Raw genomic sequence first — 14016 nt, forward strand, 5'->3', positions numbered from 1 at the left:
TGTCACCGGGCTTGGTGGTGTCACCGGGTTTGGTGGTGTCACCGGGTTTGGTGGTGTCACCGTGTTTGGTGGCCGCTGTCCAGCTGTGATCCCGCAGGGAGGAGCGGCCGGCCCAACGCCGCCTCCTCTGGCCCGGGCAGTGCCAGCCTGCAGTGCCAGCGCCGCGGGGGAACAGCGCTGGCATCGGCCTCCGCTCGCCCCGTGCGAAGCTGGAACCAAGCTCTGACAAGATGCGCGGTGCGAAAAGTAAATCGTTAGCCTTTACTGGAGTGCTTCTCGGCTGCCTGGAAATGGTGAGTGCGACTTACCTCCTGTAAAGCCATTTGAGCGATGATGCTGTATTCTTCGGGAAAGTAAACTAAAAGTTAGGGTGGAGCACTATCAGACATCCGCTTCCACATTGGTATTCTGATACTATCACAGTGTTGCACTGTTTGCATACGATTGAAAAATACTTTAAAAGTGTGTCAACAACTGCAAACAGGATTAATAGGCAGGTTCAGAGGGGGAAATGCAGAAGCAGTACAATCTTCATACCTGTACCAAATCTCATTGGTTGTGTACTCTTTCCATGCTTAAAGAATCTGAGCAAATACATAATATCAGTAAAATGTGTTAATAAACAAAATATTTTGGGTTATTGTTACTAACATTCTTAGATTTTTAATTTTCCAAATAAAGTATGTCACACTGTATTTCTAATTTTGTTATATCTTCATTTTCAGGTATTTTCAGCAAACACAGGTAAATACTCAAAATGGTTACTTGTTTTTTCCTGCCTATTTTTGAATGGATCTGAAGAGAATACCCATTTGTGCTTTTTAATAAAATATTCTATAAGTTCTAGCAACTTTGCAAACAAAAAATGTTTTCATGTTTGATTCAGGCTTATAAAATTACATTGATGTCTTTATAAATTTTAAATCTCATTTTTAAGAGTCACAATTCTGTTGGACTCTCATGCAAATATTCAGACTTGTGCCTTAATACTAGTTTAAACCAGGGAGAACACTCTGATGAACAAATTCTGCTGTTCATTATATAGCTGTGGTACAAATGGAATTCACACTGTCCCATATTTACAACCAATTGTTGTATATTTTGATAATTAAAAAAACAAAAAAAACCCAAAAGAAATATGAAAACTCCATCACCCTCCCTCAAAAAAACAAACCAACCAACCAACCAACCAAACAAACAAAACCAAAATAAAAACCACACCAGAAGAAACACAATCTCCTATGGACAAATATTTCCAAGGTTTTGGAATTTAATACACAGCTACTCAACTAACAATTAACATCTGCTCTTAGTCCCAAGCACGTTCTTATCAGTTACAGTCAGACACCCTCTTTTGCCCCATTTGCAGAAATGGTCCCAGATGTTCTGTCTGACCATGCCTGTGGAGCATTTGCAGATGGGTCTTTCACAATTGTGGAGCAAAATACTGCACTGTAATTTTTTTTAGTTTGTTCTATAATATTGTCTTTCGTAACAATTCATAAAAATTTCTGTGCAGGAAATCCTCACCCAGGTCTAAGTCTTGCTCACAGTCCAGGACAGAAAAAAAAAAAAAAAATAACAGCATATAGATGTTAGCACTTAGCTGAGCAGCTGTGTATAAAACTTGCTCAGGTCTCCCAAATCCCCCATGAGCTGCCTTCCTATGAACAAGTTTGCCACAAATACCTACTTCACCCCAAATACCTATACATTTCTTTTCTTAATTTTATCTGGGATGTACCTTCATTTTATCTTTTTTCTCTTCTAGTGAGTGTTTTGCAGCCTTGCAACATGTCTAATTGCTTTGTAAATGCTTATTTTAGTGTGAAAATCCTGATTTCTGAACATAAATTACTTGTGGTTAAGAAATACACTGGTGCAGTTAGTTTTGTGTCTGCAGTACACACGAGCTCTTTTTGAATGGTAGAGCATAACACCAAAGCATTGTTACAATATTTGATTTGCCAAAATCAAATATTTTCAAAACCCCTCTGAGCAGGGGGTTAGGTGAGTTCCTGTGATCCCTTCCAGACTAGATTATTGTATGTTGCTTTAATATGGAAATGCCTATGGTTCAGTGTCCTATTTCAGACTGCTTTGTATAAATATATACATCTTCTTTTTATATATTGCTTTGTATATCACTTTAGTTAGTAATATAGTTAATTTGCTCTAAAGGAGACCCTCTCAGTGAAACCTAGGTTAAATAATGGTCTTGCAATAGTGATTTCAGAGTATTGGAGTATTTTTATGGAAAGATGAAATTTGATCTAGAATATCACAAGACTCTGTATTTTGTTAATGTTCACTGAAATCCATTTAACTCAAATTTTAATCATTCATAGAAAGTGTAGACTATTTTTCCTACATTTTTGTCTTTGTGAAACATTCCACAGGACTGTGTTTTCCCACTTCAGTACGTCTCTCATTATTTCCATTTTAGCTCCAGATACACCTGTTATTGACCAAGCCTATTCCAAACTTAGCAACAGTATCACAGTGGAATGGAGAGCAGTACCTGGGGCTACTAATTACATGCTGACTGCACAAGATGGAGATTCCTTTGTTGAAGCTATAGTGAAAAATTCTCCAGGCACAGTGACGGGACTGAAGCCTGCCACCTTGTACCGAATCACTGTCAGATCTATCAGTGCTGGAGGAAAAAGCCAGCCTTCACCTTTCAGAAAAGTAAAAACAGGTCAGCTTTCAAAATCTTATGTCAAATTCTGTCTGTTATTATAACATAAAGCATTTATGCATGTACCAGTCCTGAAGTATTATAATTTTTTTTAAATTGTACTGATCACATTTTTCTTTCAGTTTTTGAAGACTAGAATTCAGCCATCTGATTTAATGACCAGGACAAAAGTCTGAATTAATGGTTTACTTTATGATGGTACAGTAAGTTAAAAGTTCAGCTGGGAGTTTCACTAGAATTTGTATGAATATATGTATTTTACTTTAACAAAAGGCATAACTTGAAGGAATAGAAGAAATAAAGAAACAACCAAAAGTATAAGATAGGAAGACAATGTGAAACTTAGAGGAGAGGAAATGCAGTATCTTCTTGGTGATCTTCATTCTTCAACACATGCAGCCCTTCCCACTTTCTGTATAACTTTTGTTCATTTCACAAAACATGTAATACAATAATTGATGCACCAAATCACTTTCCAAATTTGTTCTGTTGATCTTGCATTAATTTATTTTTTCTGTTTTTTTTGTCGCTGAATTTGTCTCTCAGGGTTAGTGGTTGTTTTTTTCTGTACATTCATTTTAAATTTGGCCTTTTCAAGCTGTCCTACTGAAAAACCAAAAGCATAATTTTGTTTTTTCTTAACAGTCCTGGCTGCTCCGGTCCTGTCTGTTCGTTCTCCGAGCTGTGACTCCATTGCAGTGAGCTGGAAAGCTGTGCCTATGGCAGCTGGCTTCTCTGTGGCACTCATGAGATCAGATGGCTTGGGCAGAGTGCTGAGGCAGAACACCACCAACACCTCCCTGATATTTACAAATCTAGATCCAGGAACTCTGTATACTGTCAAGGCTTATGCCTGGAATGCCAATGGGATGCCTGGAGATGATTTCACATATAACCAAAGAACAAGTAAGAAATTTTCTTTTCTGAAACCAAGTCAGCATTCGAAGAACAACACAGCAACAATATACCAGAAAGTATTTGTGTGTATTTGTGATTGTATTATGTTTTTCAAAGATACATTGAGTAGATTTTCAGATTATATTTTTGCCCCATCTCAAAGTTTATGAAAGCTCAGGTGACATGGCTATGTTTAGTGAACAGTACTGAGGCAAAGATAGCAATTACTGTCACTAAAGTACACTAAAGTACAACTGAAGTTGTACTTAGGACAGGTCTGGATAAGGGTTACACAAGCTCAGACTGATTTGGAGGATTTTTCTAATTGAGAGAAGCAAATATTCAAATAAGCAGGGAGTTTCAGCCATGGTCAACTAGAACTACTTCTTTTTTAAAATGTAATTTTATCATAAATGAGGGTAAAGTTTGCACTCAAAAAAAATGCATTTAGTTCACAAGTTGAGAAAGAGATCGTGTCTGTAGGCTATAATCTAAGTTATATTTATGTGTTCCAAATTGATATACCATAGGTCCTAATGCACCAGTGGATGTTAAAGTAGCTTTCAATAGCGGTGCTTTAAGAGCTGTTGTCTCCTGGATGCCAGCAGAAGGAGCTCTAACTTACAGTGTCACAGTCTCCAGTGGACTCCTGAAACTGAGGTGTAACACATCTTCTGCCTCCTGCATGGTGCCATCCCTGCAGTGCAGCTCTGAATATGATGTGTCTGTCACAGCACACAATGATGCTGGATCCAGTGAACCTACTGATGCAGTGAGCTTAAAAACGAGTATGTGTCACTGATTATTATGTAGCTTATGGCATTTTAACATCTATTTCTTTAAGTTCAAATGTAAATGAGTCCACTGCAATTCACAGGTGATTCTCAAATAGTTCTGCTTCTGACCTTTGTTCATGAATTATGTCATATACTTCTCTCTTGCAGGGGTAAGAGCCTAAGCATTTTTCATATTTCTATGACAAAAACTTGCAGTGGTGGAACCACTTTGTGAGGAAATGACATTAAGAACTGCCTCTGAGCATAGAACTGTTCTGGGTCACATCAAGTTTTAGTTAGAAAGGGATCAACAAAAGCACATTTAGCCAAAGTAACACCACTAGACTAAATGAAGAAACCATCAACCATATTCAGGACAATAGCTTGCTCAGTGCAGCTACAGCACCACTGCCATGTCAGAGATTGTTGTTTCCTGACCTGTTAGATGAACTGCCCATGTAATCAAAATCTAAACAATTTCTTCATATTATATGCTACTTGAAATGCACAACATTATGTACTTAGTTATTTGATGTAATCTGCCTCATTTTGGCTTTTGATAGGAGATCAATCATGGGAGCAACTCTGTGGTGCATCTAACAGGATGAGAGAGCCTTATGCCAGACAGCTATGAAGCTGTGGGCTGTAATCTCAGCCAACACTGCTTCAGCTAGATCACATATATTCATTCTAATAGCAGCAAGCTGCACTTTACTGAACTAGAAAGAAAGTAAATATTATTTAAACAAAAGCCATGGAGTTTGCAATTCAATGTGGCACTTTGGAATGCCAACAGAAAGGAAACCTAAGCAAAGGACAGTTCTACTCAGCCACAGCCAGTAAATTTTATAAAAAGTATAAAGGGTTTCCACACATAGAGGCTTTTGGATGCCAACTGCTATTCATGCTAGTGTTCCAATTATCATCCAAACCTACTATTTGTGAGCACACACTGTGCCAGTTTCTTTTGAAATATTGCCTGGCATCACTTTTTGTTCAGAGGGCTCCTTAAACAAATGTCTCTGTAAAACATGATGGTAGTATCTATTTTGTTGTGTAAAAATCATATCCACTTGTCATCTAAATATAAGCACCAACCTCTGTAAAGGCAGCTAAATTGCTGCTTTCTTGATCAAGACAGAGCAACTGTTCAAGCTGAGTAGAATAATTCTATATTCTGTGTGATTCAATATATCACTGATTTTCCTTTATTCCCCAAGAGTATAACTTCAAGAAAAAAAAAATTGTATTGAGAATTTGTTTTCATTTCTTTTTCAGTTCCTTGTGCACCAGTAAACATATCAATTGAGGAGGATGAACCTGGGCTCTTGCTGGTATCATGGTCTAGTGTCAGTTTGGGTCATTATTACGTGGTTTTTGTGAAGAGTGATGATGGCTTGGAAGTGCACTGCAACACATCACATACTCAGTGCCATTTCCAGTCAGACTGTGGTTTCACTTATTTCATCAGTGTCTTTGCATATAACAAGGCAGGACAGAGTCCTTTAGGTGATGTACTCAATTACACTACTGGTAAGTAGCCATGTATTCCTGCAAATTCATTTGGATCCTTTAACTGTATTTATGGTTGAGCTGTTTGGACATTTTTATGGGAAAATAATGACTTAAAGTTCTATTTTTATTCAGGTTTTGGGCATAACACACAAAGGTTGGCAGAGAAAAAGAAACAGTTCACATTGCAATTAAACTTAACTTGCATAGTCAAGTGCAACAACATGCATACAAATTTGAAAACAGTTTAACAATTCACAATCATCAGGCAAGGACATATGAATAACACACAGACCTGGCATAACATTTGAATTCTAGTCCTGTCTGGGTTTTTGGTTCTTTTTGGTTTTACCTCAGGAAGGGTGTACCAAAGTCTTCAACTTCCTCATACTTGGAGGGAGTTTTCATACTTGGAAAATGAAAAAAATAGTAAGTTTAACATTGAAAAGAACATTGTTATTTAATCTCTAGACCTTTAAAATTTTAAACCAAAGATATGTATAATTCCTGTGTCTGACCTAAACACTAGTATGTCCTCTGTCGATTTGGAAGGAGTGGCACTGAATTAATTTAAGAAGTAAATCTTGGATTCATTGGGCTGTTCGCACAGTACCGGTCAACTTTGGAGAAGGCATGAAGCACATAGATAAATGAAACAAGGTTTTTATTAGCACCATTTCCCCACTCCCATTCGGGTTTCCCTGTCTGCCTTTCTGTCCGCAGCTCCTTGTTGCCCAGGTGACTTCAGGGCCGTGTTCGTGTCAAGCGACACGGTGCGGGTGGCCTGGGCTCCCGTGCGGGGCGCGGACCTGTACGAGACGCGGGCGGCGGGCGGCGGCGGCGTGCTGCTGTGCCGGGACACGGCCGCGGCCTGCACGCTGTCGGCGCTGCGGTGCGGCACCCCCTACAACATCACCGTGCGCTCCTTCAGCGAGGCCCGCGGCAGCAGCGCCGCGTGTGCGCCTCACTGCGTGCCAACAGGTACCGATCGCTCCTGCTGCTCTAGCTGAGCTAATCGTTATTATACAGCTCAGTGATTCGTGCATAAAAACGTTACTGGAGAGCTAAGTTGCTGTCTAACTAAGTTCACTGATAAAAATTTTTTAAAAAACAGCAACTCCAAAACTGAAAGTCCGTAAGAATACACTATAAGAGGGGGAACTTATATCAAATTTGTATTGAAAGCTTCTGATAGCTTCAGTATTTTGAAAATCAGAATTACAATTTATACACAAAATCCTTACGTTGTCTGTTCTGTCACAATTTCTAAATTCTCACCAGGAGTAAAGCATATAAAGATCATATGCTTTTCTGAAGTGATTTAATTTTCACATGTAACTTATGTAGTATGCATAAATAATCTGTTTAAATACTATTAATATTAAATATTTCAGCTCCCTGCAGTCCTGAAATTAAAAATATCTCAAAGGAGGGTCCATCTGTAATCAGTGTGCAGTGGCAAGCTAACAATGAAGAAGCTATGTACGTTGTCACTGCCAGAGGAGAGGCTGGACTTTGGCATTGCACAAGCACCAGGAATTCCTGTTCCCTAATGGATCTCCCCTGTGGATCTGCTTTCTCTGTAAGTGCTATAGCAAGATCAGCAGCAGGACAGAGCTTACCAAGCTACAGTATCCCTTTAGAGACAGGTATGAGGAATTTTATATAGTTCAACATACTTAGCAGCATAATATTAAATAGTTCTATGACTCTATGGTTTTGGCTATTTTTTATTTACAATATATGCACATTGTACTATGTATTGCTGGATGCTGTTTTTGTAAACCTGTCTGTATCTTTGTGTGTGACAAGGAAGGGACATTTGGCAGTTGCCTCAGACTGAGAGGCCTTAGTGCAACCAATTATCTTCTGGCACAGCTAACTAAAATGCAATAACATATGCCACTAATGTAATGCATAATTCTTGTCAGCATTTTGACATTTAGTACTACCAGGAGAGGCAATGAGGTCATGTCCATGTCAACAAATAAACAGTTGTAAAGAACAAATTAAAGAACATCCTACCCACTATTCCTGCTATTAATTTAACAGGTTTTGTTTTCTACCACCTCTCCAGGCAGAGATTAATATACACCAGGATCTAGTTTTAACATGCAGTTTGGCTGCAGACATTTTACATTGTAGAGGAAGAGACTTTAAACAGAGACAGAGCTGGAATGAGATATATGACTTGAGGGGTAGAGACAGACCCTGCTTAATTAAACTACAGATGTACTCTGATATTCTGATGAAAAATATTAATAACTTTTAGAATCTTGGTGAACAATCATTTTATAATAATTCCAGGGTTCTAACCCATAGTTAGAGACAAATTGATCTTACATTAACATTCTATGTATTAGAGGCTTGCCAGCAGAGTCAACTATTTTTAAGCATGCCTGAAAAATATGCACTTCTTAATTCCTTTAATCTTAATAACGTACTATTCTACCTGCAACCCTCCAAACAACTTCCATTTTCCAGGTACAAAACAGAATTAACTTCTCTGTTTTTGTTCTCTTTCAGCTCCTTGTTGCCCTAGTGACCTGATACTAACTCAAGTGACACAGTCAGTAACCAACATCAGCTGGTCTGTTGGGAGGGGTGCACAGACATATGTAACAACACTGGAGTCTCCAAAAGGACAGGCAAAATGTCACACACTTCAGACCTACTGTCTCCTGGGATGTATCACATGTGGCACCAACTATACAGTGTCCCTGAAAGCCATCAGTGAGACGGGTTTGACATCCAGCTGCACCTATCAGGGATATTCTTCCAGTACGTCAAGTGTAAATGCAATTGGGAAGAAACCTTTGTGTGGTGTTCCTCTCATAAAAATAGCAAAGCTGAAATTCAACACACAGCTAATACACCTGCAGTTCCCTCTTTAAATGAATGCACTTCAGATTATTTGCCTATAATCAAGACTTGTTCTTTCAACAGCCATCAGCTGGCCATATAAAAAAGTTCTAATAATATTGCTCCAGAAACATTTTTTAATTTAAATTATGCTGTGGCATAATTAAATTTTAGAGAACTCAAAAGGATTCTGGGCATTCCAAAGTAGGTCTTATGCCAGGTGAGAGCAACAACATTCCAACATGTAAAAAAATGACAGAATTCCCACTCCATAAAATGACACTAAATAAAACTCTTCTCTCCTAGTTCAGTTTAAGAATTATTTTGGCTTTGTGAAAGAATAACTTTCTCTTTGAAATGCTGGTAATCATAGTAATCTGATTTAAACTGCAGTCTAGAAATTTATAATACATTGTGAGTTCACAAAATTTGCTCATTAATGTTTTGTACTTCCTTAGGTGCTTGCTGCCCTTCTGGGGTGAAGCTCTATAGACTCAGCAACAATGGCATCAGGGTGTTCTGGCGAGCTTCTGATGAAACAATAAACTACAATGCTGATTTACATGGCTCAAAGGGCAACTTCAGCTGTACCCCCAGCTCGGGTCTGAGTCACTGTGATATCACCAGGATACCCTGTGGGGATGTCTACACTGTGCTGGTGGCTCCAGTGACCAAGAAGGGGTCAAAGCTCACATTCTGTCCTAAGAAAATATATTCAGGTAGAATTTAAATTTGATTTTTTTTTTTATTATTTTTTTTTTTATGCTAGATGGCTACAATGTAATCCAAAGTTATGCAGGTAAAGGTGGCATGGAGTAAACCTTTCTGCTCTAGTGTTGACTGCAGAGTAAACTTCATGAGTGCAGTCTTGCAATATCTGCAATGGGAATTTCACAGCAGCATTTAGGTCTGGGCACACTTATCTGCACAGGTGCCTCCAACTGGATCACCCATATCCTGGTGAATATAGAAAACTTAATGTTCAGTTGGGAGGTTAGGAATGGTTAGAATATACAAGCAAATAAATGAGCATTTTGTTTCATGTATTTTTAAAATAAAGAAACAAATCAATAACTGCAATGAATCACTCCTAATCACATTTTTTAAAGTAAAATTTTTTTTAAAGGGGAAGAAATTACTTTGCTATTCCCAAGGCATGGATTTAATCCATTATAAAACTACTGCTATCTGATGGGATTGCCTAGTAGTACAGATGGACTACATACTGTAGACTAATAATATTTTGCAGCTTACAACCTGACATCTAACACTTTCCCTGTTTCATGTCATTTCAGTCACCTGTTCTGGAAGCTCTGTTGGAATGGGTAAGAGCAATACATTCATTAAAAATTCATAAATTTTATAGAATATTTTTGCATCATCTTCATGTAAGATGTATATAACATATAGACTTGATAGTCAAGGTTTCTGGTAGTGTTATACAGGTTTATCTCATTTTATAATGTATAATTAAAAAAAAAAAAACAAACAAAACTTTACCTATATTGTGGCCTGTATATAATCAAGCATGGTCACAACACTTAATGCTAATTTGACAGCACACAATAAAAGGCAGGATTATCTTTTATAGCCTTCCCATATTCCATTACAAATGAAACTAGGTGGCACTTCTGCTTTCTATTTTCAAAAAGGTAAACAAAAAAAAGAAAGTGTGGCTTACCTCAATCTATTCTACCTTATTTCTTCTGGGTTTCTGCAGGATAATGTTTTATTTGCCTATGTAAACTGCTAGAAACAACTTCAAAAGCAGCCACTGAAATAAAAATTTCTCAAGACAGTTGCTTTTCCCTAACTGGAATTGTCTTAATTTCCAAATTCTTTTATAGTTATTTATAGAGGAAAGAGTAATGCAAAACACATCTAGATGAAATTCTGGTTCAGATAAGGAGGTAAGTTATAAGAATCACAATTCATATTAGAATGTATGAATCCAACTTTTCCTGCTGATTAAATCTTTGGGATTGGAGGGAAATGCATCACCAGCCCTGTATATCGCAAGTGATTTGTTAAAATCCATCATATTTACCTCTGAAATGTCTTGTCATTTATTTCTACTAAAACTACTGATTTGTCCTCTCCTCCATTTGTAACAACCTTCTTTCACTTCATTAAGCCTTCACTATGCTGTAATTTCCCAGAAAAGCCCTTAAATCCAAACAGATAAAAATATTCTTCAGCACTCATTTACTTTCTCCTGCTGTTCTGGACTACTTTCTGCTCCTGTCTCAGAGGAATGACAAGAAATCACTGCTGACTTTTTCCCCTAAGGCTGATCTCCTTTTTGCTGCTGTTCACCTACTGCTATCCTGGATGCTAAGATTGTTCATAACACCATTCTCCCTAAATGTTATTTTCAGTCTTTTTCCCCTGAAGCTGGAAAGACACATCTGTGCTTAAGTGCAACGTTCACAGCTGCTTGAGGACTGGGAGTAGAAAGCTGAACACCCAGCCCTATCTGAGACCTAATCCATAATCATACTCCACAGTGGTTGCTTTTTCAGCCAACTTTGAAAGCAAAGTTTAAAGTCAATGGTTTTACAAACACGTGTCATTTGACAGAGTTTTTGGAAGCTCATGTGTACAAAGGTATCCAAAGACAACAGGGTTTCTAGCACTATTTTCAGCTTATAAAAACAGACACTATCCATTCTGGAAATTTTCTTTCTTCAGGGAACACATGTTAAGTATCTCAGCCAATGCTTCTGATCACTTGTGCAAAATCTCAAGGGAATCTCAGCTTCAGTAAGTTGCTTGTAGTAGATGGCCCAAGAATTGCATGCTGCTTCTTAAAACATGATCTGCATTTAGTCACGATCAAACATTTAAAACTGCTCTGCATTAGTTAATAGAAAGTTGGTTTTCTCACTTAATAAAAAAAAAAAAAAATAGCCTTCTTTCTTGAGGGTTCTATGTCACTATTTGTTCTTTACAGACATCATTGCCAAACACTGTCACCACAGTGTTAAGTGTTTAACTGGGTTTTTAAAGATCTAAAGCAATTGGTTTCTTTTGGAACCAAATTCAAGCCCTGAGCTACTTCTTTTCACCCGAGCAATTCGGATAATTCCATGCTCTAATACTAACTCTAATGTACTTAAAGCCATTCTAAACTGTTGGGGTATGTTTTCTTATTTTCCCTGAGAATTAATTAACACCTCAATTACACACTACTACAATTACTACAAACAACGTTGTAGTGCTATTTTCATCAGCTCCTCTCTCTTTTGTCACTGAAGTGTAATTGTATCAGAATGTATTATTTGTATGTCTGTTGGGAAAAAAAAAGCAAAAAGCTGGAGTCATGATTTCAAGAAAAAACACATCGATTCAGCTCTAAAATGTGTAGGAGATATATATTTAGCAAAACAGGGAGGAAAAGCAACACAATGAAACTGAGCCACATATACACCTCCTACTATGGCAGTATGTAACCTCAAGGTGTTTTTCAGGCATTAGACATTGTCTAGTAACAATTGTCTAATAGTTAACACTGCTGATATGTGAAACAGCAATTGGAATTCACTGAGCTGATTAAAAAATTTGATTTGGTCAGGATTGGTTGCAGGTTCTCTCCAGACTGAGGTAAACACACTTTTATGGGTCATGCTGGCTTCAGATCACAGGAAAGGACAACTAAATGTCATATTTTTGTAGATACTGTTTCTGTACTCACATGAAGCTCTGGACTTCATGAAGCAAAAAAACCCCAAGCAATAAAATTCTCAACTGAACAAACAACAAAAATCTTACCAAAAAACCCCAAACAACCCAACCCCACTGTCTCTTGAAAGAAGACCAGAGAACAAGAAAATTCCTGTTGAAGGCTTGGAGGTAGGCAGCATATGGATATGCTAAAATGGATGCTTTGAGAGCAGTATTTGTGAAATCACATGCACTAACAAATGAGGTGATTAAAACCACCTAGGTTCATAATAGATGACTTCATTATTGCTTACTTAATAAAAAATTTAAATTCAATGCATAATAGTAAAGATGTATTTAGTTGGAATTACACAAATATGAACACTTGCAAAAAATTTTGTATATATTATTTAAAATATACACTGTTTTAAGTTTCATATGACACAGAATAATAGCTCCAAACTTAGATTTCAATCCACTGAAAGAAGTCACAAAAATCTACCCTTCAGCTGATTTCAGACTCAACCCAGATTTACTGAGACTTAGTGTTCTACCACATCTAACTATTGCTGGTGAAGAGTAAAAGAGATACAATGACAACCTCATTGCAGAACATCAAAAGTGGCACTTAAATGCTGCTTTACCCTGCTTAATAGCTGGTGGTCATCCATACTTAAAGCTACATGCGCTGCACAATGGGACAAAGGGTTCAAGCATCTAAAGCCAGCAGAATTCATCAAATTCCTTCAGGTTCCCCTAAAGAGGGGAACTTGTATGCTGTATGAGACTACTAATATTATATTCCAGTACTCAGCATTGGAGCCACAGGAAATTCCCAAGCCAGATGAGGCTTCACAAGGATAACTATCCTAGGCTATTAGGGACACGTGGCATACTATGCAAACTTGGGGTTCATAGTGCTTCGGTCATGGTCATTTACCCTGAGAACTGAAGAGTGCACAGACTGAGAGACAACAGCTCTGCAACCACAGCTCCTCCAGCTAAAACTGGCAGAAATTTTCTTCTAATGCCCCTGAGATGAATGGCCAGTGCACCTGTACTGCACTGCAACAACTGCACAGAGTGGGCAGCACTGGTGCCTCCACTAGCTCACCCCTGCTCATCAGTGCTGCTTTCACAGCCCTGCAGCTCCTTCTGCTTTCCTTTTTAAGGAACATGAAATAATAACAATGGCATCAAAGAAAGACAAAAAGGAATTAAGAAACCCTGGATACAAACTGAAGAGCTGTATGACAGTAAATCCTAAGGATAACTTTAGACAGGTGTCTTGATTCAAGTAATTGTCACAGGTCTTGGTTGGCAGTGAATATTGCGCTGTGCATTACACTGCTAACTCTATCAATTGTATTAAATTCAGAGGTTAGAAAGGACTACTTATAAATTGGAAAATAAAAGCAGTCCTGAAATTACTGCACTTGTAAAGAGATTCTGGGATGAGCCAGTCTTTGCACGCGCTGTAGCAAAATATTCAAAATCTTTGTTTTAGTGTGACAGTACTTGTCCACGTTCAGGTCAAAGATTGTCTCTCAAATACCTGCATTTTTTCCTGCAAATAAACCATTTTTCCACTGTACTGCCCAACAG

The 14016-nt window shown here is 37.9% G+C and overlaps 1 protein-coding gene across 1 annotated transcript; it reads left to right on the top strand.

The window, feature by feature from the left end:
* Window positions 1–230: 230 nt before the first annotated feature.
* FNDC7 (fibronectin type III domain containing 7) lies at window positions 231–10704 on the top strand. Its single transcript, XM_058030395.1, has 12 exons — window positions 231–293; window positions 726–744; window positions 2447–2701; window positions 3347–3607; window positions 4129–4386; window positions 5653–5907; window positions 6610–6867; window positions 7281–7535; window positions 8413–8667; window positions 9207–9467; window positions 10044–10073; window positions 10596–10704. The coding sequence occupies exons 1-12, from the start codon at window positions 231–233 to the stop codon at window positions 10631–10633; spliced, it is 2208 nt and encodes a 735-aa protein (XP_057886378.1). The 3' UTR covers window positions 10634–10704.
* Window positions 10705–14016: the final 3312 nt, after the last annotated feature.

The sequence above is a fragment of the Melospiza georgiana genome, chromosome 9 (genome assembly GCF_028018845.1).
Source record: "Melospiza georgiana isolate bMelGeo1 chromosome 9, bMelGeo1.pri, whole genome shotgun sequence".
NCBI lineage: Eukaryota > Metazoa > Chordata > Aves > Passeriformes > Passerellidae > Melospiza > Melospiza georgiana.

Excerpts from the sequence above, each read along its gene's own strand:
- FNDC7 (XM_058030395.1), top strand. The coding sequence starts at position 231 with ATGCGCGGTGCGAAAAGTAAATCGTTAGCCTTTACTGGAGTGCTTCTC. Across the intron at positions 4,387-5,652 it reads TGCAGTGAGCTTAAAAACGA|TTCCTTGTGCACCAGTAAAC; the intron begins GTATGTGTCACT and ends TTTCTTTTTCAG. Across the intron at positions 5,908-6,609 it reads TGTACTCAATTACACTACTG|CTCCTTGTTGCCCAGGTGAC; the intron begins GTAAGTAGCCAT and ends TTCTGTCCGCAG.